The sequence below is a fragment of the Merops nubicus genome, unplaced genomic scaffold (assembly GCF_000691845.1).
Source record: "Merops nubicus isolate BGI_N331 unplaced genomic scaffold, ASM69184v1 scaffold10915, whole genome shotgun sequence".
In the NCBI taxonomy this organism is placed as follows: Eukaryota; Metazoa; Chordata; class Aves; order Coraciiformes; family Meropidae; genus Merops; species Merops nubicus.
In genome coordinates this window covers 31,434-58,671 of record NW_008611534.1, presented here as the reverse complement: position 1 = coordinate 58,671, position 27,238 = coordinate 31,434, and the positions used below count along the sequence as shown (strand labels likewise).

The following is a 27,238-nucleotide window of genomic DNA, read 5'->3' as shown; positions in this document are numbered from 1 at the left end:
ACGTTTCCACACAAAATAATAAGGCATAGCAACACTTCAACGCTTTCAGTTAAACTCAACTAATATAACCTTACTATTAGCAAACGCTTCCATTGGTTTATGTAGCAACTTCTTTTGTTCTAGTCTTCTATTTTTATAAATCTTTTCAGCCTCCCTCTTCCTCTCTGGCTCCCTGTTTTACTTATTTTCGATGCAATCATCACCTCTTTCTGAAAACCAGGTTACTGGTTTGCTGAAAGGGCAACACCTTCCCTTAGCAAGGACAAGAGATGTGGTGCCCTTTGAGATTACAGTAACTGGCTGGTATGGCCCAATATATGTGGATCCACAGAATATCAATTATCACGCTAAAATCAACATCCTCCCTAGCAGACAAATATGTATTATAAATATTTGTCACTATGAAAATTTCAATTTCCTATTTCCATAGCTTTCCTCTGGAGTAAGTCCTGTATGCGTTTTAGGTACTTCAGTTACTATGGCCTCCATGCAACATCATCAGAGGCAACATGCAATCACAAAGCTGAAAAACTGAGGACTCTGCAATCAAAGACTTTTAGTTATTTTCCAGAAATGCTTTTTTATTTAAGAAATCTGCTTTATAACTTGTTCTGACAAATGTCACGGCTGGAGAAATTCTTCCTCTAAGGGAAGATTTATAGGATAGTTTTCTTTCTCTGCATTTTTCAGGACACTGGATTCATCAAATACAAACTGCTCTTTGATTTGTGTGTCTGCATGTTCAGCACAAAGAAATGAAATACAAGAACAGGAAAAATGACAATAGTCTTTAACTATAGTAACTTTTTGGCATACAAATATCATCTGGTGTGATCACCTGGAAAGTGCTGAGGTACTAGCACAGAATGATGGGGTAGGAACAGGATTTCCCACAGAGAAAATTATGCTTATTCTGTTCTTCATGCTGGCCACCATGTTGGCAGGCACATCAATACCCCAGCAGATGGTTTTGAGTAGGGACTGCCAAAACACTGTACCCAGAAGGTTGCTCTTCAGGGGAGGATTTCAGCCGAGGAACGTCCGTCTCTTGGGAGGTCAGGGTACCAGCTGAAACGTTGCAGGACGTAGCCCAGAGCAGAAGTAAATGTGAGGATAACCTATTTCAGGACTTGTCATGAGAACATAACTCTTGCTCCTTGGGAGTCTTCTCCAAGGAACCAGCAGCAACCAAAACCTGTGACACAGCTCAGTTTTCCTCTGACTGGGTTAGAGATGCCTAGGTAGCTAATAGGCCCATGACTCAAGGCTCAGATTGGCCAAGGGCCACAATACAGATATTCCGAACTTATACTGGCGAGGACTGAGGCCATTTGCACTTTCAAGTGGAGTTTCCAGAGGATAAGCTTGGCCAGCCTGGGAAGGGCAAATACAACTATGACACCTGAGCAAGAACAGTCAATACGGTCTTGAATACAAGAAAGCCTCTGATTAACATTTGTGCTTAAAGCTAAAGGGTTGATAAAGTTCTTCCCTGAATCAGGACTGAATGCCAAAAATACAGACTTAAGAGAATGATGAGGGGTTGTCAGCTGACTTCACTGGCATATGGTACCACCTTTTGCAAGCTGCTTTTTTATTCATTAATACACTGATAGACCCAGAAAGAAGATGAAGGCTACACTGGAAAACATTTAAACATTCTGATCTCTGGGAATCCGTAGTAACCAGCTGGAACCTCCTTCTGAGATGGACCCGATGCCACAGCTATCCTAACTCTAGGTGCCATATTTTTGTCACCTTTTGCTATTCTGGGTGAAGTATCCTCAAACAGCCCAGCCACCCAACTCAAATTAAGGGCACTCAGCATTTTTAAATCCCCGAATGAAACATGGTCTTTGTGTTTTGCACATGAAAAATACAGCTCCTACCACTCAAGGATGATGCTTCAGGTAATGGCATACTCTGCTCTGAAGTCAGATTGCTGCTGCTGCATTACAGTTAGCCCCATAAGTACATGGAACATTTTAAATCATAAAACTGTACTTTACACAGTAGAGATTAAGTAATTTTGAACAATATGTGTGACAAAGGCATAAAGTATTATTTGTTGACTTACAGTTTTAAAATGCCCTAGATAACATTCAAATGTAATCTGATATTCACAGTCTCTGTGCTCATCTCTTTGGTTAGGCTGAATATCATTATTACTGGTAAACAATATGATTTTTTTTTTGTTTTTAAAGACAGTCTTTACGCAATCTAATTGAAAACAAATCTGTGATGTTTTCATATTTGGTGTGTATTTCTTCTCCCACTTATGAGTGTTCCTGATTCATTCTTTTTTAAAAAAATCAAAATTATAATTTGCTGGTAAAAAAGGCAATTGTAGCACATTTCTGGTGCATACAGTATGTAAGACCAGGTAAATCAGCTATAAATTAGTGTGTTTCACATATAAAAATGCTCTTCATGTTTACATTTTAGGCCACAAACTAGCCTCAAACTGTTCAAAAGTAGGCACTTAACCTGCACTTGGCCAAAAATAATAGCCATCCTTTTCTGGTTACTCAATAACTCCGACAGCACTTCTCTTTGCAGCATGCTTATCAGTCCAAGATGCACAGGTGACGTTGGGTGTTAGCAGCCTGAAGTGGAAACTGCAGACAGCTTCAGGCTTCCTTGCTCTTCCTCACTCCGCTCCTTCCAAGGGAAGGCGCAACACACCCCGTTGAAGACAGCGGCTGGGGGCGGTCCCCCAGAACAAGCCCCAGCAGCTGCCTCCTGTGCTTTCCACACCGCCTGTTGCTCCCTCTGCACCACTCGCACCTCCTCAGGCGGGGAGACCCCCGCCCCCGGGCGCAGCCTCGGGCCCTGACGCTGAGCCCTGCTCCGCGGGCACCAACCGCCAGGAGCTGCTGCTCTGCTCACAGGCTGTGCCACCACAGCCCGCCACGGCCTGGAGCGGGCAGCGCTTCTCCTCAGCCTGAGCCACGGCAACCCCCCAGGGGATTTCAACACCTGGCCACGTGCGCCGATGCAGACCCCGTCCAATCTGTCCCTGAGCCAACAGTATCTGTCCCAGCGGCGCCGGCGGGTTCAACAGGCAGCTAACAGCCGCGTGAAGGCACGCAATTATTTCCCTGAATATCCGGGGTACGGGGGGGGCGGGAGACACTGCATCGCAGCCTGTGGGGTGGGAGTGTAGGGCGGGGGTAGGTCAGCTGGGCACTCCATTTCGTATTCATAGCTGTACGGTGGCGGAGCCGCTGAAATGGGAGAGAAAAGAAGACACAGTTAAAAATCTTTTTTTCAGATGCAGGCCCTCAAGTATTTTCTAGCTGACATTCAGACTTCCATACATCAGAGGTAAAGTTTCCTCTCAGTGTGCTCACATTTTTTTCAGGCTGTCATTATACAGTCACTTTATGCCAGTGCAGGTCCCTGCTTACTGCCCTTCCCTTCATTGCTTCCTTCTGTGCTTACCGACCTGTTGTGGTGGTAGTGGCCATATGGCAGATGATTCCAGGCTGATGTGGCAGAGCTAAACCATTTCAGGGAATGAAGGCTCAGTTTTTACCAGATCCATTCCCTTCCACCCTCTTCAGCAGCAACATGGATTTATGTCATCTCAAAATGCCAGGGTAGCCAGGGCTGTTGCTGATCTCCACAGACCTCTGGAACACCCCCTGCATCCCCAGGAGATGTGTAACATGACATGTTGTGTCAAACACAGCAGCATCACAGCTCCCAGGGCAAAAGCCAGACATCTGCCCAGGATGTTCCCAGGGCTCAGGCTGAAGAAGAACAAAGCTTTTGCCTCACTCACCCTAACGGAGACATCTGAGGAAAGACTAATATTTATAAAATGAAAACTGAAACCAACAAAAATATTCACAAACAGATGAAAACATTTTCTCAACTACTTTTATTAACCTTAGAGAAGAGCATTAATTCAGTGATCAAAAAGACAGGAGATGCTGCAGGATGATAGCATGGTAGGAACTGAAACACTCCATATCAAGACCCCATTAGAGCAGTTTCTACAAATTCTAAGGGCCAAAGTCTGCCCGTGCCACCATGTTACTGCTAAAGTCCAGAGTCTGCTCATATCTGTTTTATGCCACCACAGCTGCTTTCTTATCCCCCCCTCCCACCAGGTGTTTCAAGTAGCGTGGCAGTGAAACAGCCCTTGAATAGAGAGAAAAGAGAAACCTACGATGTCTGTGATGGGGGGAAGAGACTCACACCCCAGTGTGCCATGGAAAGCACTCCCTGCTCTCAGAAAACCCAGCCTTTGCTGTGTCTGAGACTGAAGGAAGGACATCCCCTTGCTTTCTGTTCCTTTCCAAAACAGGTAAAGGCAGGGGGGAGGGTGAGTCACAAACCCCGCAGCCAAAGCCAGGTCAGTCATTACAGCAGAAACGTTCATGGCAGCAGGGAACACAGAAATCATTTCAGAGCTCCCCCATCCTCCCAAAACTGCTGCTGCTGAGAGGAAGAACTGCTTGAACTGATGTTTGCACCAGGAATCAGGAGCGTGCAGAGCAGAACTGCCTGGAGGTGGAGAGACAGGGGTGAGTCATTGCAGGAGCAGACTTGGGGAGGGAAAGGCTACAGCCCCGGAGTCTTCATTTTGCTCTTGTTTTTACAGCTTGCAGTGACTATTAGATTCTGAAGTAGCTCTTCAGCGATTCATGGCTGAGCATATTGCAGTTTTCTTTCATTACTCATCTCTCTATGCAAAACAATGTTGCAATGATAAGGATGATTATACAAGGTTTTAGTTTAACTGGAAAGTAAGAGCATGAGGGAGAAAACAGACACTGAGAGCAGTGAATGTGATAAAGGAACACATAGTAAGTATTGCATAGCTTGCCTATAAGTATATATAATGCACCTGGGGTTTGCTGCAGCCTTTGCAACAGGAGGGAATATAAAGGTGGAGGATCTCTAAGGGTGGGATGTGGGGACTTCATCCATGAAAACAACACTGCCTTTTATCACAGTGAACTCTCAAGCTATCCCAAGGTAATCGCTCCTGGATTTGTCATCAACAATGTCCCTGAAGCAGAGACATAGCTGCATTGCATAAGCACCGTTAGGCTGCTTCCAGGGGCAGCTCTCTCTTCAGCAACATGGCCATGTTCATGTGGTAGGGAGTCCAGACAAATAAGCCTTGCAGATCCCAGTTGGCTTGGTGCAGGTACCTCTTTGGTGCTCCTGTACCCCAGCCTTAGACTGGTGTGAGTTGAGAAGCGTGGTGCAGAGAGCGGCTCCACACAGAGCTAGCTCAGGTGCAGCCTGATGCATCAGCTCCCATCCACTATGGGCACAACTGCACTGGAGGGGGGATCCCTACTGTCCCCTGGGGTGCACCAGAGCCTGTGACAGTTTGTTAGCTCAGTGCCAGATCTGACTAAGGCTCTGTGCCTTCCCTGGTGCTGCCCTCCACCTAAAAAAAGATCACATCAAAACCACGTTAAGCCACAGAGAAGCCTGCACTGAGCACGTCCACCACTCGGCTAACTTTGACCAAGGCACAACGGGCATCTCTGCACCATGCTCCAGGCTCCTGTCAGTTCAGGCACAGTGCCAGTGGATGCAGAGAGCTAGCTTAGATCTAGCACTGCATGCCAGCCAGCAGTTCCTCTTGGGACACACAGCCAGAGAACACTCTGCAAAGACCTCCATGTGCCTTTGTAGAGGTCATCTGGGATCCTGCGGCACCCAGCAGGGTTTGTGAACTCTGGCTGAGTACCAGCCAGCTTGGGCTGCGTTAGACTTCACCCGGCACCACGCGAAGCCTTTGTGCTATGATCTACAGACCTTATTGCCCAAGTTCTCCCTCTCTGCGGTATGCCGGGCCCCCATTATCTGAGACAATGAAAGGGAGCAGACTGCGCGTGAACAAGAGCAAATACAAGAACGAGAACACAAAAGAAGAACAACTGATGCACCGCCAGGGAGCCTCTGGCCCAGGGAGAAGGTCTGTCCTCCGCAGCGCAGCAGCACTGGGCGCCAGGTGCCAGCACGCTCCCGCGGGCACCGCCAATCTGGCAGCTGGCCGCATCTCATCAGCCCACTGAGCAGCTGAAGAAACCCACCCCGTGACCAGCGGGGCTCACGCTGAGCTCCCTGCCTCCCTCAGCAGGGAGCCACGCCGCTCCCCTCCGGGCTGAGGAGAGCCTCCTCCTTCAGGCACATTCCCCACCCAGTGCCCAGCCACAGCTGCCCAAAGACCGTCGCCCAGCAGGAAGGCGGGCGGCCGTGCCGGGCTGACGGGGGCTCCTCACCTGGGTACGTGCTGATGGCGTTGATGTGCGTCGTTCGGATGACCCCCACGCGGGTCCCGCGGGTGCTCTTCATGCACATGCAGATGCAGATGGCAATCCCAGCAATCACCCCCATTATGAACACTATGCCGAAAACAATCCCAGCTATCGCCGTGCCTCTGCGAAGGGAATGGAAACACCTGGTCAGTCCAAGCCAAGTGCTTAGAAAACAAAATTCTTTCCTCAGGAGTGGGCCCCATTTGAGAAAAAAAAAGTGCACATTTGTTACTGAAAACGCTGCAAATTTTGATCCAGCTAGGCACCTGAAGAGAAGAAATGCAAGATCTCCAACACCAAACCAAGAAACTCTTTCAAAGTTGCCTTGGCAATCGTGACGGATCACTCTGCTGATTTACCGTACGTTAAACCATCCCATTCCAGGGCCATTTGAATTTAACAACTTTTAAATATTACCAAGAATAATGGCTTCCCTTTCCCCTCATCACACAGTGCATACTTTTTCCTAAAGCATTGGTATGATTTTCTTTTGAAAAGAAAGAGGTTATCCCCAGTAATATATTCCAGAAGAATCCTGATGCACTTGCATGCTGTGCTTCCACAGGAATGGTTTTGCCATTGTTTTATCTTAGATCAAAGTCTCACTTCTGCTGTGCTTCTGCACCCACAGATTAAGGAGAACCTCTCTTCTTGAGGATGAGCAGCAAGAAGCCAAGCGAATGCCCACTCTTTCACACATCTGCTGCTCCAGCCAGCACAAGTATTTGAGGCTTAAACAATCTCTTTTAAGATGGTCCAGAGGAAAGGATTTAGCTCAGCCCCTTAAGCAATGAATCAGACTTTCCCTGACATTACACAGAGAAAGGAAAGGCAGTCTTATTACGCAGACATATGGGAGAAGAACCTCAGCAAGAGGAACTGAATAGCTCCCAACAATATTGAGGGCAAAATCAGCCTTTCTGATGAACCCGAGTTCACTCAGGTTTGTTCTCAGGCGCAGTGAGGGAAGCATATGTTATATGAAAGATGGTATTTATAGTCTACCCTTTTATGAAAAAAAAAACTACAACAAACCAAACAAGCAGCGACTTGCCAGCAATATTCTTACCCTGTGCATCTCTTCATCTTCCAGCAAAGATTTCAAATAGCAACCTTGCTGGCAACTTTTTTACTGGACATTTTAATCAATCCAAACTGATAGTTTGTCAACATGAATAAGCTCCACTAGGAATTATTGCAATGTAGGGAACAAAACAGGCACTGCAATACTACAAAGGCAAATATTAAAAGGAGTCCAAACCACAGTTTAGCTTCCACATACAAGAGTGGGAACACAAAGCAGGCCTAATTTTCAAAATGTGGATAGCCTATTGGCTTCCAAAAAGTCAGCTAGAGTCGGGATGGACTCAATATTTGAAAAATCAGACTTTCTATTAAGGAACTTAAATATGAATTTAAGAGCTTGGTTTTAGGCCCTAACTATTCATGAACTTGGCCAAAATTTGCAGTACAATTACTAAATTGTATAGGATAAGTAAACACAGACAATTTGCTGTCTTACTAAAATACGCTGCCAGGGAGCTAAATTGCTCTCTACTGTTATGTAGCAATGAATGTAGAGTGTGCAGGGAGGGAAAACCTGTTAACATTTTGCAGAATATACAAAGGCCTAATTTAGAAAACCCTAACTCGTGGCAGCAAGCACCTGGCCATAAAACCAGTAGCTCAAAACACTGACGTGATCAGGCGCTTTGGTATTAACCATCATGAGCAACTGAGAAAAACCTCCTTCATCCCTCCACATCCCTGATATGTTGCATCTAACAAAAAGAAAGTCTGATGCTCTTGGAAGAGGTGACCAAGAGACCTCCATTTTTGCCATCTTGCTCTCTCTGGAAATACTGTCACTACCCTGAGAGAAACTACTGTATGAGAAAATACTTTTGTTCAGGAAACACTTTAACACAACATTATTTTAAATTCAGAAAGTTTTCTTATAATATCACAAACAAAAAAAAAAATGGGCATAATACACAGTATCCCCTTTATAAACAACAGGGCATCTCTATTATTTTTGCTGGGGGCACGGCATCCAAGAGTCACAGGGAATTCTGTTATGCTGAAATAATCCCTTTCCCAGGTGGAAGAAGCAGAACCAGCCACTGCTGACCACCAGCCTCAGGTCCTGCATTGCATTTGTGCTTTGCAACGTGGTCCACTGCTGCCCAGCTCCCATAATCCAGGCACACTCTGCCTGGCTGATCCACTCAAATCCCAGAAACCACAACAGCTTCTTGCACTTCTAACCACCCGCACCAAGGAAAACCCAACCTCCAACCCGAAGGCTGACAGAAGAAAACACAGTGCACACGTTACCTTCCCAGTGCTGAAGTAAAGGTTCTAAATGAATAAAGTCCATTTAAAACTAAATAGAGTTTGTCTCATCTGTCTCCAAAGGCAAAGGTGTCCCATTTGTTCCAGAAGTGGTCAGCCAGATGCCATTAGGTCATCTGCCCTGAGCGACGGGTTGCACCCTCCCCGTGCCAGTGACTGCCGGACTCCCCAGCCTCACACCCAAAGCCCACTCTCCCCTCCTACATCAACAGCAGCTGCCCCAAAGCAGCACTGCTCTGCTAATGTAAATGAGGAGGCTGTGAGACTTTACGTAATAACTATCATGAGGGAAAGGGAAGGGAAGGGAAGGGAAGGGAAGGGAAGGGAAGGGAAGGGAAGGGAAGGGAAGGGAAGGAAAGGAAAGGAAAGGAAAGGAAAGGAAAGGAAAGGAAAGGAAAGGAAAGGAAAGGAAAGGAAAGGAAAGGAAAGGAAAGGAAAGGAAAGGAAAGGAAAGGAAAGGAAAGGAAAGGAAAGGAAAGGAAAGGAAAGGAAAGGAAAGGAAAGGAAAGGAAAGGAAAGGAAAGGAAAGGAAAGGAAAGGAAAGGAAAGGAAAGGAAAGGAAAGGAAAGGAAAGGAAAGGAAAGGAAAGGAAAGGAAAGGAAAGGAAAGGAAAGGAAAGGAAAGGAAAGGTCTGATACCATCTTCAAAAGGAGTTTCCACCTTTCCTGAGATATTAAGCAGACACACACCTGCCACCTTGCTCTGGGTGACAGAGCTGTGATCTGAAGACTCACTTGCAGTCCTATAGCTTTTCCTAGTGACCTTTTGGTGGTGTTGGTTAACAGGTGCTATCTTGCCTCTGCAAAGAAACAGCATCGGGGCAAGACACAAGTGTAGAAAGCCCCCCTGTATCTGCCTGCACCTGAAATTCAAAAAAAGCTGCAGTCCCCTGGCAGAACTTCCAAGCTGGAAAACACCTCTCAGTTTAAACACAACTATAGTCTAAAGCAAAAATCATTTCTACCACGATAGCAAACCCAGGTCAGTAGGCACAGTGAGGAATATCCTCTAAAGGACTCTTTTCCTGGTCCCCACCATAGCTCCTGCTGGCATAGCCATGAACCTGAAACAAAAATGGCCACCAAAAAACACAGTCACCAGCTTAGCTTTGCTGACAAAATTGGTAACTGCAAATTTTGCTCACAGTTCTGAAATCAGGACAAAAAGTGGTTTGAATAGCTATCTCCACCGCTGCTTGTGGATTCAGGTTTTCACACTGCAGTGGTAAATTTAGACCACCTATGGATGGTTACGCAAAGAGAACCCGAGATATGGAACAAAAGATGTAGGTCACTTTTTAAATCCAGTTACAGCCTGACTGAGTACCAGCAGAAAGGCACTCACTGGTGTTGGTGGGCTTCAGATCAGATCCAGTGCCACACACATGAAACTGTTTAAGGAATCAAGTGTCTGAGTTGAAAAGGATCTGTTTGCAAGGACAACAGGAGATGCACTCCCCAATACGTGTAACAGCATCTATACAATGCCACACCACTCTCATGCAGTGAGTCGGTGTAAACCTGCCCTGATTCAGACGCCTGCAGTCCAGGCCACTCACAAAAGCTCCCAGTAAAACTAGGAGCACTCTGCCTCTAAACATCTGGCTGCACCTTCTGAGCACTAAATCCTGGCAGGGTGAAGGTCGTGCAATAGCTGTTTTGGGCACACAGCACAAGAAAAAATGCTGCTTCTTTTTGTGAAAAAGCCTGTGGTATGACTAAAATGTATGAAGAATACTAAGCATGATTTTTTATAACATGGCAGTTTCTCTTTGTGCTACTGGGGAATTTTTAAAAATAAATATAAGTAAATATCCCTTATTTTGTAATAAAAAATGCTTGCTTTGTCTCTCTCTCACTAATATTTTAGACTTCTGTATAGATACACAGAGGGTTACGGTGATTTTTCACACTGTCATCACCGTAGAGCCCTTCAAGGGAAAGTGCCTAAGAGAAAATGGACACTAAAGCAAAAGAAGACATAGAAACCACACAGCAGAGTCACATAGCAACTAGGAAATGTGAAATAAAGGGAAAACTTTGAAATGGAACAATTTGAAGGAAAACATTATGCAAAGTCCTTTACAGAAGCAAAGCAAATGAAGAGAAAAAGACTGCCACAGAAAAACCATGCACAGAAAAGTAAAGATGGAGAGGAGGAAAAGTAATTTTAAAGCTGTGGAAATGTCAAGAGACACTGTCAGGGTAAAAATCAGCTATTCAAAGCAGCTTTCCATCTGCCTTTACCAACATCCTGTTGGAAAGAATATAAATCTCATTCAGAGCCTAACACTTCTGGCCCAACAGAACCCTGTGCAGAAGATCAGGCCTTTTGCTCAATGCACCAAGGCTCTGGCAATGCTGAAGCTCCTGCAGCTGGTATGACTGAGGTGCCAGGGGTGAGAGAACCATCTCCTAGGGGAAGCAGCATCTTGGGTGTTTTACACAAGCAGCAAAGTCATCACCAGAGGTTGCTCCAGCCTGTGATAGCTAGGGTAGAGATGACTGCAGAAAAGAAGAGAGGCTGAAGAGCAGTCCTGCTCCTTCAGGTCTTAACGAGTGGGAATGGAGTTTATTTAGTGCCCCTTCTCCCTCCAGAAGGCTACTACTTTGGGAGCTGGGCAAGCAAAGCAGATAACAAACCTACTCAAGATGCATACTGCCTCTGTGGTGCTCTCCACCTTGGGGACTGTGGATCTTGGAGGCCTAAAAATGTTATAGTTCAATAGGCTAGTGTTCCCTCAAGCAAGAATGATTACTGAACAGGCATCAGTTTTTAAATGCATTGAGAAAATCTGGGAGCCAGGTATACATGGCTTGCACTGCTCTATGGCAGAGATTTTGTAGTCCATTGACCTCTGTGTTTCCTTCGTAGGTTGTGCCCTGACTTCATACGTGGTATGGCGTGAAATGTAAAACTCTGCTGGGGAGCCTGTTTTATTAGTAAAGAAAAGAAAAAAAAAAAAGGAAAGTCCCTTTCAGTCTGCTATTCTAGAAACCCTACACACTGCAAGGCAGAATGTTTTAACCCTGCTGAGCCAGTCCCTCCCAAGCCCGTCCCCTCCAGCCCTGCTTCCCACGCCCAGGGATCCCCCGCAGAGGGCACACCCCAGAAGCCGCCCGCTCCGCTGCGGCGGAGGGGTGCCGCACAGCGCGGCCCCCGGGCCTCCTCCTGCCTCTGAGGTGTCCTCAGCCTGGGGGCACGCGCACGTCTAGCCGCGCTTACGCGTCGGGGCAACCCAGGTGAGGCATGGTGGGGCTGGAACACCTCCCTGCAACACCTTTAAAGGCATTCTTAAACTGGAGAAGCCACTAGGGGCAAGTGACCAAAAAGACACTTTGAGAAGAGCATGAGCAAAAGCAGAAAACTTTCCTCCTAGCCTCCAGTGATCCACAGCTCAGCAACTTTCTGATCTAATCAGGGTGGTTGGTTTTTTAACTGTATCACTCAGTGGATTTCTCCCCTTCAAACCTGTCGAGCCTCATCCTGGGCTCATGTAAATTTTAGCACCCACGGCCTCATATGGCAAAAAGCTTCCCAGCTTAATTACGTATCTGAAGAACTGTCTCCTCTGGTCTGCTCTGAACTGAACGCCCCGTAATTTCACCCGAGCCTCCCAGCCCTCAGCTCATCAGCCACCAGCTACCCCTCCTGCACTGCTTTACAGTGGTACAGAGCTTTAGCATCACGCTGGGCAGCCAACTCGCCCCCAGCCCACAGAAGCCCCATCCTACTCGGCCGTTCTGCATACAGGGCTCGCTCCATGCCTTTGGTCACCCCCGACACCCCTCCTTGGCTTTTCCTCACCCTCTTTTCTGAGAGCTGCAGCAGATGCACGTAGGATACAGAGGCACAATAACGTTTGCTGTTTTCTTCTGTTTTCTTCTTAAATACTCCATGGTATTAGGTCTGTTTTTTTTTCCTTGACTGTCAAAGAGTTGGGAACTAATGTTTTATGGCACTATTTACCATAATACCAAGTGTCATTCCTGAGACATAATGTCAGCCCAGAGCCCATCAATGCATGTGGGAGTTTGGGCTGGTTTTCCCTGTATGCATAACATGGTCTTTATGGGCCCTGGATATCCTTCCCTGGTGCCTGGCCTTGTGTCCTTTCCTGGAGGACACAGGCTAAAGCTAGCACAGGTGAACTTAAGCCACTGAGTCTTCCAAAGCCTGGCATGCTCTGTAATGCCGTATCAGTTCAGAACTGATCACAGCAGAAGTGACAGAACTCTGCACTAGAGATGCATTTAAATTGGCATAAAGGTATTTTCATCCTCCAATAGCTCACATCAGCAATTTTACAGTTATTTGGCCAAATGTGGCAAGTTGTTAGAAGTATGTGAAGATCAGTATTCCCACTCTGCTTTTTCTGTATTTCATTACTGTATTAGTGCAAGAAAGATGTGCCATTCTCAGTCTCCACTTTGTTCAGCTGATCTCCTCCATCTCATCATCGTTCCTAATTTCCAGAACATTTTTAGTTCACCAATTAATTTATTGCCAAGTCTCTATGATTTGCTGGCACTGCATCTCTAGAATCATTTTAATAATGATGCACTCAATGCATTTTGGAATACTACTGCTAATACTAATAAATAACCTTTAATTTTTTTCCCCTTTCAGGCATTCAAAAATAAGCTGAGAAGGGATTTTGAAAAACTCATTCTCTGAGATAAAATAAAATTTAAAAAAAATCAATGATCTTTGATCTTCTGATCCAGCCATTGATGTTTTGAGAAAAGTACTCTTTGGATTCTTAATCAGACTTGATGTTCCTCAGAGGGTGGAGGTGCTGGGCAGTTTGGCAAACCCTGGGTTACCTGGACCGACAGCAGAAGCACAGGGAGGTTGCACGCTGTCTCCTCCAGCCTCCATTCGAGCAGGCAGACCCCTTCTAGGGGCCTGCCCCTCTCCACAGCTGTCCCACTGTTTTCGTAAGGGCAAAACCACTTAGTAAGTGACACTCTAAAAGAATGGCTTTGCTGTCCAGGGAATTTTGGATTTATGGCTGGGGTCCCTGGAGAACCCCATGGCAGAAGCTGATGGAGGAGTGACTGAATGAGCCGGGGTACTGCATGGCTTAGCCAGCAGCCTTCTCAATATGGAGTTTTATTGCCCTGGAATGCAGACGCCAGGGTAGCACAGACTGAAAAGCCATCCAGTTTGGGAATCAGTTAAATAGTCAGCTGGCTGCTGCCTCCTGTTTTAAATGCAATAATTAGTTCACAGAGTAGCAACTCAAATGGACCAAGCTTGCCTTTGAGGCTTTACTTTGCAAGTTGTACTTAGACAAAATTAATGACTAGTGCTTCCTTTCAATACACGTATTAATGCATGCAGGAAAGAGATGATTGTCTGCTTCTGTACACAAATCCCGCCTGCCTGTTAAAACTGGGTACAGGCTGTACTTGGACAGCATTTCCCTTCTTTTGCTCCTACTTGGTTGTTATTTAAGTTGTGTTGTTAATGTTTAATTCCATCCAAATAGCTTCCTCTGTGCCATTCCCTCTCTACCTTGTTATGCTGGCAAGATTATTAACTCAAGCATCAAAATATCCCAAGTAGCAGCTGCACAATGAAAAGGAATTAGGTAATCATCCCATTCCTGACCTCCCTCCTCTCAGCAACTTGTGGACAGGTCATCACTTTGAGCCTGCTACATAATCTTGCAGAGGGTTAAAGGACAGCATGTTCAGTCTCCCAGCGTGGCCAGGGTACCTTCTACAGCTTGTTCAAAGGCTGCTGAGCCACTGAGGCGTAACTGCAGCACACTTGCAAAACCAGAGAGAAAATCAGATAAACTGCAAACCAAAGGGATATGTAATTGCAGTTTGTTCTGGTTGGGGCTATAGTCAGACAGACTTTTCAGAAAAGCTGCTTTTTGAGATATAAGTAGACATTTAATGCCTCCTTCCTTCATGCCAAACCATACGCTTTTCTCCCCACCACACTGCTGGAGGTGCTCCTTGGCTGCAGAGCACTCTGAATAAGCGATCCTGGCAAGGCCAACATAGCTGCTACCATAAAGGCAGAGTAGAGAAAGGGAGCTGTTCCTCTAACTGACGCCCAAACTGCTTCTCCTGCCCGTGTATTACAGGCCTGAGATGCTCCCGCTGCCCGAGGCGGAGGGGCTGGGAGGCGGGATGGCATCGCTTCCACCCTCCTTGGTGCTCAGTGCAGGGCTGGCTCAGAAGTCATTTTATGGACAGAGGGAATGAGGCATGAAATCCAGCTGGGCAGGGCATGCTGCAATATAGGCAGCACAATACTTAATCCACAGCGGTGTTATTAACTGAACACTGCTAAGCAAATACGTTCTGATCAGCCTCAGCCTGCCCAGCATTTTCATCAGCCTAACACGTGCATGTATGAAGATGCCGGTTGTGAAACACTGTTTCTGTCCGTCTGGCAGTTCAAAAATTTCAGAACGTTGCAAGAATGTGAAGAAAAACCTCAACATGCATGTTTAAATTAAAACAAGAGATTTAAAAAAGTCAGAAAGACAGAAGTAATTCAAGGGGGAAGCTTTGGTTTTGACCTTTTATGTGAACAAATTCTAATTAAGATACTGGAAGGTTTCCAGTTACTACTTTTCACCCTCATGCTCTCCTGCTGCTTCTCTGGCCTTGTTTTGCAGCACCTCTTGTCGCCCCACCTTTCCCTCTCAGACATCCCGTGCTGTTCCCTGCAGTCATGACCTTCCCTTGCTCTGCACTGTGCTTCACATGCTTCCCTGGAAAGGAAACAGAAGCCATAATGCAATTTCCACTTTTCAAAATGTTCCTCACTGTGCTTACGAATCCAAGGCCCAACCTGATGTCGACTTAAGTAGAAAATTATGATACAATTGTACCTAATTTGGTTTAATTTAGGGATTTTAATTCTTTTTATGCCTGCAGTTTGCATGGCTGGTTGAGCCTGCCATTTAAAATGCTTTCTGAATCAATAGCAATGGGAGAGGCTGAAATTGCTGCCCAACTTCCAGCCCTTTGAGCATCAAAGTGCATAAGGTCAGTGCGCTTTGACGCTCAAAGTACGGTGGTACTGTGTGCTTACAAGGAGACCACAAAGTTAGTAACCCCCAGTACCAGCTCACTTCTGGCAGTCAGGCTATTTGGTATAAACACTTAGAAGAATCACAGGAATACTATCTTTCTGGTAATTCTTAACATACTCTTTCTGACAGTGATTTTATTTACACTTGACTTTGCACTCTCCATGAGCTCAGTGCAGGAGAAGCCTACAGCTCCCCTCCTGGGAAGCTCTTGCTGTTAGGAGCCTGACAGGACCTCTTGCCTGTCAGATCTTGACATATCTATCAACAGTCAAACCTATCTAGTTTTACCCAGGCATGCATCTAGAGTGTATTCTTACATGGCCTGAAGCCAAACCTGTGAAGTCATGGTTGCCATAAAGGTTGATAGCTTGGCACCTTTTAACTTGCTCTTTTGCTGACTGCTTGCCAACAAAGATATTGTCATTAATGGGCAAAACAATAGCCACATCCCTCCCTCTGGTCTTAAATCATACACAAGAGATCCAAGGTGGCCAGTCACTGGAGGAATGAACAGATTAATACATTCACACACAGCATATGATGCAAAGAGGGGAGCGAGCTGACTCAGAAACCAAGCCATGGAAGAAGGAATAAGCCAGACAATCAGTCCAATCATATAGTAATTACCCAGAGAAAACCTCATAATCCTCTGTCAGGACAAACATCCCCCCATCACTGGGAACTCTACTTGCTGCAAACAGTAAAGGAGCCCTTCCAGTAACTGGAATCCCTGCACAGTACATCTACTGTACAGATAGGCTTCCCCAGCTCCACAGCAACAAGAGCCAGCTCTTAAGTGACTAGCCTGGGCAGGGGGGGGCAAGATGTTAATATGGTGATTCCCTAATCAGTTCCCACCCAAGACTGGCCAGACTCTGGGTGAAAAGCAATCACGAGGTCTTTCTTGCCTGATTGTAGACATCATCCATATGCCAACCCTCATTCAGGGCTGGGGGTTTAAACCCCAGCACTTCACATGCCTACTTGCTCTGCACATGTAATAAACCCTGAAGCCAGCCACATGTGGTGTGATTTTAATGTGCCAGGGAACATCCTACACAGGGCTAAATGTTTTTTGGTAAAAAAAAAAAACAAGTGAAGAGACATTAAGGGAAAGGGCCAAAAGATGGGGCTCTTAACTCTTGCTCCATGATTCAGAGGAGCTTAGGACAGAGGTGACCCACAGGTTACTTAATTTTAAAAAAGAAAGAACCTGTATGAACCTAAATGGCTGTAATTGAAAAGAACAGTTCCTCATAATTTCCAAAGCAATTGGCAAAACAGAGAAGTACATGCTACATATAAAAACCAAAGGAGAGCTCTGCAAGGTGAAGGCTGGTCCTTAATGTATGTAATTTTTCTCCACATAAAACTGTTTCCTTCTCAACAGCTTTGTGTGTGACATCTAACCACTACCCCAAGCACTGCAGCACCAGCCGTAGCTGCTGGCAGAGCTGTGAGCTAACTGTGTCCTCTGCTGCCACATTTCCATTAGCTGGAACAAAGAAAACAATGAAAGAGAATGAATTGATTCTTGGCAGAAAACCCTCTAACCCTTGAGATGACAACCACACCTTTTTATTGCACTTTCTGAAAAATAACAACAAAAATAGTAGTACAACTTCCTGATGTGTTTCACTTGGGTGGCAGGGTGAAAGAGGACAAGCATCAGGGTGACTTTTCTCTGCTATGAAGAACTGGGTCCTGACTGCTGGAGAAGGCGTCCTGCAGGCACTGCCCAGCAGTGCTGGGGCTGGCACGGCAGCGAGCAGGGCCGGGCGGCTCTGAGGGCAGTGCTGGGCAAGACTTCCCCTGCCCACTCCCTCTGGCAGCACAAACTCACACCAAACTCAAGTGATTGTATCTCTGGCTGAAACTCAACAGCCGAGTGACTCGAGGTAAAAACATGCGATTTCTCTGCCAATCTAAACCTTTCCATGACAGGCTTGCCTTTGAGAAGCAAAATGTCACTGCATATAATTCTAAGACAATGTTACTATTTGGTTTGCTAATGAGAAACCTGTTTGTATTATGTAAACATTGCTCTTCTAGGCTTTGACCCCAGGCTTTCTAGGTTCCCCTTGGGGAATCAGTCTCAAAATACTCTAATGGAGGCAAAAGCCCAAACTTGGCATCTTGCATTCAGTCCACGCTGCGTGTAAAACTGCACATTGCTGACTCAAGATCTCTTTCCCAATTATGGAAAAGTTGAGGCCAACAGAAACATTTTTTTTTCTTCCTGGTGGTCAGCTCTGAAGACAAAAGTAACCTAGATGTGGATCTAGTTGCTTATATAAATTGCTACATAAGATATATTTTTAATAGTGAAAGATTTCTGCCTAGATGCAATATAGCCCCAAAATAACCGCTTGCGGAATCACTGCAAAGAAGTGCACTATCAGCCCCTGACAAGGGACAGCACAAGCCAAATAGCTTTCAGAGGAATGAAGACCACAGAGTGCAGAGGGAGAAGCCACCAAACAAATGCCACAGATCAGGTATTACAAAACTGAATGCAGCTCTTCCTTGTGCAAACTAAACTGGAAGAGACCCTCATCCCCAAAACGCTTCCCTGTTCATTCAGCTCATTTTTCAGAAGTCCATCATTCTCCCTCAAGGGGAACCACAGATATTCCTCTGTCGTCCTAGGACATATCCTCACTACTTACTGAAAAGTTTCATGGAACCTCAGATCATGCTAAGGTCTTTTCAGGAAAACACTGTTTCTTCATAAACTCTCTCTCTGTGAAATAAGCACAGTTTTGGGAGAGACCAGTAGGCACCTGAACACAGCAACCCCTGGAGGGCAAACCATATTTATCTACAGCATCACCGGAAAAACAAACGAAGAGTACAAACAAACTGGGGGCTCTGGCTCCCCTCTGCACCTCCTGGAAAGACTGGCAGTGCTCCTGCTCCAGTTAATGGAATGTTGTGTGGACACCAGCACCACGAGGGAGGGAGCACCAGAACCCACTTGCTGAAGCAGCATCAGGGCTGGTGCAGTTACCCAGTGACTCCAGTTACCCAGCAACTAGAAAACAGCTTTGGTATCAAAAAGCCAAGCTCCTTCCAGTTCCTGCAAAGCTCCCTGCACTGACATGCAGTTCATGGTCCTTTCCTAACTAATAGTATTGTTTCAGTTGTACTCTTTCACTGACATTAGTGAACTATAAATTACTCCCGGAGCAGAAGCTTAACTCTTTTTCTTGGAGATTGAGGGAGGAGGAAGGAGAGCATTTTGACATTTTATGTAACAAAAAAAAAAGGAAGATTGTAAAAAAAAAAAAATCCTTTTTCACAACAACAAAGTGAAAATAATATCAAATAAGACAAAGAACCAAAAATCTGAAAATGAACAGATGCCTGCAAACAATACTACTTTATGGACTCGAAAAAAGGAGTTTTGACTTTTTCAGAAATCTGATTCTCAGAACATAAACCGTGGCCTCAACATGCATTAAAGATTTATTAAATTTCAGCTTAAATTGGAAGATTTTACTGCTGTTAGAATTCTGTTTATTAGACAGACAAATGAAAAAGATGTAGGGGTTTCTGGATATTGAATAATCTGAAGTGGTTCCTGAATGATCTGGGAGAAAAAGTCTAGATTAAGAGATTAAAAACCCAGCATGATAAATTATTTGATTCCATCTTAAAAAGAAAATAATAAATTACATCTGCATTGCCTGACTAACAGTGCAATAGCTTTTTAAAAAGGCAGTGCTGGTACTATATATTTTGAGTCTAAATAGATCTATCTGAGCTTTGAATTATCCAGCATAGGGATTTTTCCCTCATATCTTCCAATAAAAATATTAAGACACTGAGAGTTTAATTTTAGAAATTCTGAAGCAGAGTGAAATAAAAGAAAAAGGTTTTTCATCTTTCTCTTTCCATCTCCTATTTTCTAATGTACTTTAATATTCAACTCTTACCCCTGTGAAAGCAATAAAAGAGCCTCTTCTGCATTCTTTTCTGCATCAGATTTATAACACCAATTCAATTTTTCTTTCTTACTCTCTCTTCCCTGGTGCTGTGTCAGATCTTATGAGGACCACAAAGACCCACTGAGTCTAAGCCAGTGGACACTGGCTCTAAATCACCATTTGCAAAAACTTACAATGAACTTGAAAGTATTTACATAAATCATTGCAGGATTCAAACCTTATTATGTAGCATAAGCAAATTATGGTTTTAGTGGTTTGGAATACCCTCATTAAGCATGCATGAAGTGCCATTTACAAATGTAAAAGAAGTTAAGTGCTTGGGTATATGAATCATTTTATGTTTCTGGAGAAAAGGACTATGAGTCAGAAAACCAAAAACCCCTGAAAATTAAACTGTAGTTATAAAAACATGCTGTGGCTCTTATCAGGTTCCATAAAATGATGAAACTTGCTTTATCTGAAGGCAGCTATGCTGAGGATGCAGAAGTCACGATAAAAAGGTGAGCACACGCTACACTGAGTAATGTTGAGCTTGGTTTGACCTCGTCCACCTCAGGAGCCGCTTGGGGGCTGAAGGGGAGCCAGTTCCTGATGATTCAGCAGTAACTTTGCTTGCAAGTGCAGCAAATCCTTGCTCATCTGCCTGCACGGCCCCACGAAGCAGAGGGAAACCCCACCAAGCAGTGAGGGAGAGCAGACCAAGGACCTGGTCCCTTCGTCCCTTCCTGAGGAGACGGGACATTGCTCATTCCTGCAGAGCTATGCAGAAGAGACACCCCCTTGCCCTGGTCCCTTCCTCACAGTTTGGTGTCACTTCACCTTGCTTTTTACACTAATGGGATGTAGCAAATAAAGTGCCCTGATTTCTTTAGGCACAGAGCCCAAAGCCTTTTCTCCTCTCTCACTGGGAAGGTGACAAGTGCTTTCCCCAAGGGCCTCGCTTGGAAACCTCAGGAATGATCTTGAACATATGCTTAGGTTTAAATATCACACTCCCAATGAAGTCAACAGACTTCATGTGCTTCACTGAGAAAAAGCCTAAATCCGCTGCCTGTCAGACAATTAAAATGTTATCCTTCCATTTCAGTTTTGCCTAAGGTAACAGCTTTGACAATGCTTGGCTATTTGAAAAGAAAAGCTCTGCTCCCTCCTCTCGGAAAGGCACGGAAGCCTGGCAGAAGGCTCTCCCATGCTGTGATTATCACATTTGACAGCAGTTAAACACAACTGGGAACACCAGAGCGCAGCCAACCTTCAGGTGTCCTTTGCCATACCCCACGCTCCAGCAAGTTCCTGCTCTTTAACAGGGCTGAGCGCTTGTCATGGCTCTGCACAGCGACAACCGCATCCGCAAGCCAGAAGGGCTCATATCCATGGAAGTATCTCTGGCAGCAAAAATAGAGATGTAGTGACAATCTGAGCTACTTTGACAGAACAATCTGTAAACATCACGTTTTGCGAGTTTTCCTTGAGGCTTTAAGTACTGCTGTTACGTTGTGACCTGTTACTAATCTGAACCTTACACCGCTTTGCAACAGTGTGAAGGAAGTGACTGAATGCTGTTATATGGCTTGCAAATTATTCAACATCAAAAGCATCCACAACCACTAAACTACATATTAAAACAGTTTTCATTAAGATATACAGTCACAAGATCATTTTTTTTCCAAGTGTCACAGTCCATTACAGTCATTTCAGACATATGTGCAACTGTTGGAAAGAGCAGACAGCACAGTGAAGTAACACAGAAGAATGTTTCCTCAGGAAAACAGACCAAATTCTGTCCCTTGGTGTAAGTGAACCAAGTACCCCACTGATTAAAGAAGAACTGCACTACAGAATCAAGAAATGCATTGTAGCCTACACAGTTAACTTATGTACTGAACAGCAACACTGTGAAATATGCAAGGACATACATTCAGCCACGCAGCAGCTCCCCAGAACAACTTCAGTCTGGAAACACCATCACGTAAGAAGGGATCAAAAAGGCTAATTCTCAAGTTTTATATCAAAATGGCATCTGCAGGGTCAATTTCGAGACATGTTACTAGAATTAAGACACCTGTAGAGGAAGCTTGCGAAAGAAAATACTTCCAGCGCCCAGAACGGTTCTGTCATGGCTCTGGAGCAGCTTTCCAGGAGATGCGGCAGCGGTCAGTTACTTCAGCGGTGTGAATATTGAGCTTGGCTCACTTGTGAGAGCAATCATGTGACGGGCTGCCTGTGATCACGGTCGCCGTGACCTGGGAGTGCAACGCAAGCAAAAGCTCTGAATTCACAGCTAAGCTGCAGGAGGTGTGAAAAAAAAATATGCAAAGATATCAAAAGGAGTCAGGTGTCTCTGAGTCACTGCTAAGTCACCAAAGCTCTAGGAAAGCTCTGGGCTTAGAGATTGAGGCAGGGATCTAATTAGCAGCCTCCATTCCAAACTCCTCTAAATTTTCAATTCCTTCCTTTCTGAAGCAGCTGCATGCATCAGCTGTTCCCATACAAAACACAGGAACATGCTTTTATTAAGCGAACATTTACTCCAGTGCAGATATTTTAATGTCATTAGGACAAACTGAGGTGAGACAATAGACCTCGGCCAGTTCTCATGGCATGGGTGTGGCATTCTTGGTCACCTGCCCGATGGTACCAGCAGCATGTCACAGACCAGCCAATGTGAACTGGCAACTCAATTAAACTAATTGTACTGTAGAGAAAATTTTCCAAGGTACAAAGCAGAATTATAGTTCCCAGATCTGGGGGAAGACAAGTGGTAAATGAAAGAACAGAGTGAATGGAAGCAAAAAGGCAGATGGTGCAATAAGGCAAGGAAAGCAAAAAATGGGAATGTAAGAGCAACTACATTGAAGAACCAAAGAGACTAATAAAAGAAAGAACTAATTGGCCCTCTCTGTGCCACGGAGGATCTTTCCTTGTGCTTTTCAGACTTCAAAGGCTACTTGCACTCAAGCAGGGTGAGCTGAATTCAAAGGTCCTGACTCAGCAAAACACTTCATCACTGGGAGTTGAACATATGTTTAAATGCTTTGTGGCACTGGGGCTCCAGCGCTTGAGGGGAATGAGGAAAGCGGGAACAGAAAAACAAGTGGCAGTATGTTGGACTTGGCAGAAGCAGCAGAACTCACTGCACCTAATATGTGACATGAGCTGAAACGGAAGGAGGCTGGGAACAGAGTTAAGAATTAACAGGGTTTTAAGTACCAACAGCCTAGATGACATAATGGCTGAGGAGATCTAATCCTGCAGCTAAGTGAAGCTAATGAGGCGCAGTGATTTCTCTACAAGGGATCAGAATTTTATGAGCAGTGCTTCTCTACCTTTGGATTGCGCCTCGCCTTTCAAACAATGGCCTTGCTGCCTCTCACCCTTTATATCAACAGTGAACGCCTCAATCAGATGGAAGATCTGGGACAGGCGCGCTTTAGGAACAGGGCAGCAATGGCACACACCTTGTGGGAGTGAGCAAGGTGGGGGTGATGAGAATGTCCAAATCCCAGCTGCCTGACACAACAGCATCCAGAAGCACCAGAAACCTGTGTGTGTATCACCTGGCACACACATATTTCCATCACAGAATGAGGTCCTGTCATGGGGAGCCATATGATGAAGATACATCCAGGCACAAATGTCAAAAACGGTGATGGAGAATGAGAACAGCCATTGAGTAAGGTGTCAGCTGCATAAATCATCAAATTAGCCACTCTCATATTTGAGGAAATTTAATCACTGCACAAAAACAAAGCACCACCAGGAACACTAAAGAAAGATTTTAAGACTTAAAAAAAAAGGAGGAAAGCTTAACATTACCGCATATAATGAAGAAACCAGAGAAAACGGGGAAACATGAAGGCGTTCGTGTTCTCATTTTCAGGATTTTGCAATGGACAGCTTACACTCTGATTGCTTTTTTGCAGGTTCACTATTTCATACTTCAGCTGTGTATGTCTTGCCTGAACAAAAACCGTGACTTAACATTCAGGTAAATGAATTTTTATCTGCCTGTCTGTAATGTTACCCTCTTGTCTACAGCACTGAAGAGAAGGTAAAGTTGATAGGAAACCCATAAAGCAAAAGAATACAATGACTGGTGTAAATGACTTCATGGTATAATTTAACGGACATATTTCCTGCCATAAAAATGCACTTGTGCCTTTCTTATGACCTGCCACCTCGTGAGTAATGAAGCATGTGATCTAGCTACTTAATTATTGTAATGTTTCTGTAGTTTGGTTTTGCTTAGGAATTATTTAATAATCCTTCTTTCCACATTGTGTTTCTTCCCTGCTTTATCACATAGATAATTACAAAGAGATTTATTGATCTGAGAACTCATGTGGATAAAGTAACGTACATGCTTGCGTGTTTTTTAAGATGTTAATTTCAAATATCAAGCTATCACTTGACTTTCAGTCTTCATCTCCTGCAGTCATCAAAGATGACAAAGCTTCTAACAGGACCGTGTCAATGACAAACCACCATTATTTTTAAGAAGCAATTTACATTTTTTTAAAGTGGCTATAAGAAAGTAACCCAAAAAGTAGTCTCTCTGTATTTCTAACATCTAAGATACTTAATTTGGAACTACTGTTCAGTACATGCCTCATAGTACAGTCACCACAGTAAGATATAAATATTGCAGCTGCCAAAGAAGTAGTATGAAGTATCCAAGGAATCTTTCAAGCCCCACTGTGCTTTTGCTCTCCTTTATCAGCAACTGACCTTGAAAGGTATTTCATCTATTTCAAAATGTTTTTAAACTCCATCATTTCTTCAATGGATTTGGAGACTACCAACAGACCCTCGCACCACAAGGGAATCAGGTAACGCTCAGATAAACATCTGTTTAGAGAAGTCCTGCTAGACCCATCACCAGATTATGGGTGGTCTGGAGAACCTGCTTTAAACACTAACTTTTGGGAAGCAGAGAAACAGATAAATTAAATAGTTCAGTTTCAAAACAGCAATTTGACAAAGTGCTCTTTCCTGGTTTTCCCCCTTTCAAAAACAGGGTTCAGGAAATTTCAGAGAAAAGGGTTTTCACTACTAATAAGAGGCTTAGCTGAAAGCTCATAAATAGTTTAAACCATTGTGTGCTTTTCTTCATATTTAATTGTCCAAGGGAACGTCATGTTTTAATTTTGCCTTTTCCTCTTGTCCTAATTGCACCAAAAGCTGTTTCATTTAACTTATTTAGTTCCTTACAGAATGAAACTCTACAAAAACAAAACATAAATCATGCTCATTCGTTGACAGTTCAGACTACCAGCAAGCAGTTAGGTCTGATTTGAAAAGTGTAAATGCATATCCAATAAAGCAGTCATGTTCAAACACTCTCCTCTTCCCAGCCTCATGGCTGTGCTGGATTTCCGGAGATGCACGCTCAGACAGGGGCTTTGACTGCCTATGGCTGGCGTTTTGCACCACACTTCTGGCCCCACTACTCATCCTTCAGCCTCAGGTGAACAAGCCATCTCAGGGTGAGGGAAAGCAGGAGGTGGGGAGTTCTTTTTCCCAGCTTCCTAAAGAGCCTCACCTCTTTTTAATTAATCAACACCATGCATGTGTGACAATATTTGCAATATGGAAAACAGCTTCTCCTTTCTTTCCAGAGGACAAAAAAAAAAATTGTTTCGGATCCCCAGGTGGCTTGAGAGAATGTAGGTCTATGAAAGTTGACAAACAGTGCAGATATTCACCAGCCAAGGACCTAGCTCAGAGGGTTTCAGAATGTTTTCTCCTCAGTAGCATTCAGATAACCCTTACTGTACTTCCTCCCTGTGAGACTGTGGTCAATGAGAGAAGAAATAGTTTCTCCAACACCTACAGCACTGTACTGAGCAGGTACCCACACTGCAGCCCATTAAGAAGCACAGGCTGGAGCAGGGGAAGAGTGTGGGGAGGAAGGAGCAGTGGAGACAGGGTGTTACGGACACACCACACCTCCCATTCCCCATCCCCGCTGTGCCACTCAGTGTGGGGAGGCAGAGGAGCTGGGGATGAAGGAGTGAAGATGAACGTGGGATAGAGCCTGTGGGAGGGGAGGAGGCAAGGTGCAGGTGTCTTATTTTTTGCCTTTGTGTCTCACCATCCAACCCTATATTTAACTGTCATTAAATTAAATTAGTTTTCCCCTGGTCAAGTCTGTTTTGCCCATGATGGTAACTGTGATCTCCCTGTCTTCATTCTCAGCCCATGGGGTTTGCAGTCTTATTTTCTTTCCCTGTCACATTCAAAAGAGGGAGAGATGGAGTGGCTGGGTAGGCATCTGGTAGCCATTCAAGGTCATGCCACACTAAGTAGGTAAATAAAATAGAGCCCTAAATCTACTATTTTTCAGTGATCCAGGCTCTCAGAGGGAGATGTTGCAAGATAACCGAATATCCAGCACCTGTGCCAGGAGGAGTTAGATTTTTAGCTGATTAGAAGGGAGGACCTATCTTTGAAACCCCCACTAAGAAAACACAAAACTGGAGTGAGTTTACCTGAACTGCAGGAAGCTTGACTGCCATTTCAGCGCAGGGGGCATATTTTTCCATCAATATCTGGGCTTATTTTGTTTAGTTTTGGTAATGTTAATGTGACCTTTGAATCGGGGCTGTAGAAAGTTCTGTCTCTTCCAAAATTTTCTGCTTGGTGAGAGCAAATACAAAGCAATTCACTATAGAGATGTCAGAACTGGCACAGACCAGCAAAGAATACATCATTTAAAAAAATGTAACACACAGGTGCTCTGAGGTTAAGCTCACCTATTCTGGTCTCAAGCTGACATGACATAAAATCAGAGGTAGAACAGCTCTTGAGAACCAAGCTGAGGGAACAGGCCATTCATTAGAATGTCATAGTGAAACACTGGAGATTAGTGACAAGAGTTTAAATTGAGAGCAAAAATAGCATTAAGGGCAAAAAAAAAAATCCCTATTTAGCAGTCCAATAACATTTTAAAAGACTTGATAGTACCTGGTTAAGCATCATTTCTGGAAAAAAAACCCAAACAAACCAACCACAAAAAGTCTCCATGACTTAATGTGGAAAGAGAGAAATAAAGGCAACCCCAACACTACAAAAGAGAAGAGAACACTTTCTCTGTCTTTAAGGCTAAACTCAGCAAACACCTGTGTATCACCTGTATTTATGAAGATAAAACTAGATCACACCTGTCACAGATACCTGTGCCCACCCTACTGACCTTTCACAGGGCAACCTTAAACCTTAGGGGCTTTTTTTAGTATGCATGCAGCATCCTACCATGAGGAGCTGTATAGAAACCACTCAGCGCTGGGAGGGCAAAGCTGGGAAATGCAGCCAAGAAAATCAGAGCCTAGAAGTTACAGTGGTGGCAGAAAGAAGATTTGCTGCTGTCCCGGGGCTAAGAAGGAGAAGTGGATGATATTTAGTCCTGCCCCATTCTACCAGTCTCCACTCCTGGGGACAGGATCTGAGTAAATTTGACTGAAGCAATCATATGAAATGGAGATGTCACACTGGAACGAATAGCATGGCTGGACAAACGAGAGGTCACAGGCTGCATTTCGCCTCCAGTGCCTGTCTTCTCTTCACCATCTGAGAAGATA

At 44.6% G+C, this 27,238-nt stretch overlaps 1 protein-coding gene across 1 annotated transcript in view; it reads right to left on the bottom strand.

The window, feature by feature from the left end:
- Positions 1–3,093: 3,093 nt before the first annotated feature.
- Positions 3,094–27,238, bottom strand: part of CYYR1 (cysteine/tyrosine-rich 1) — a gene marked incomplete at its 5' end in the record, with an annotated part of 54,769 nt that continues 30,624 nt past the window's right edge. Inside the window, 2 exons of the mRNA XM_008941241.1 lie at positions 3,094–3,227; positions 6,255–6,412. Coding sequence (XP_008939489.1) covers positions 3,094–3,227; positions 6,255–6,412 — 292 coding nt within the window. The remainder of the gene's footprint in view (positions 3,228–6,254; positions 6,413–27,238) is intronic.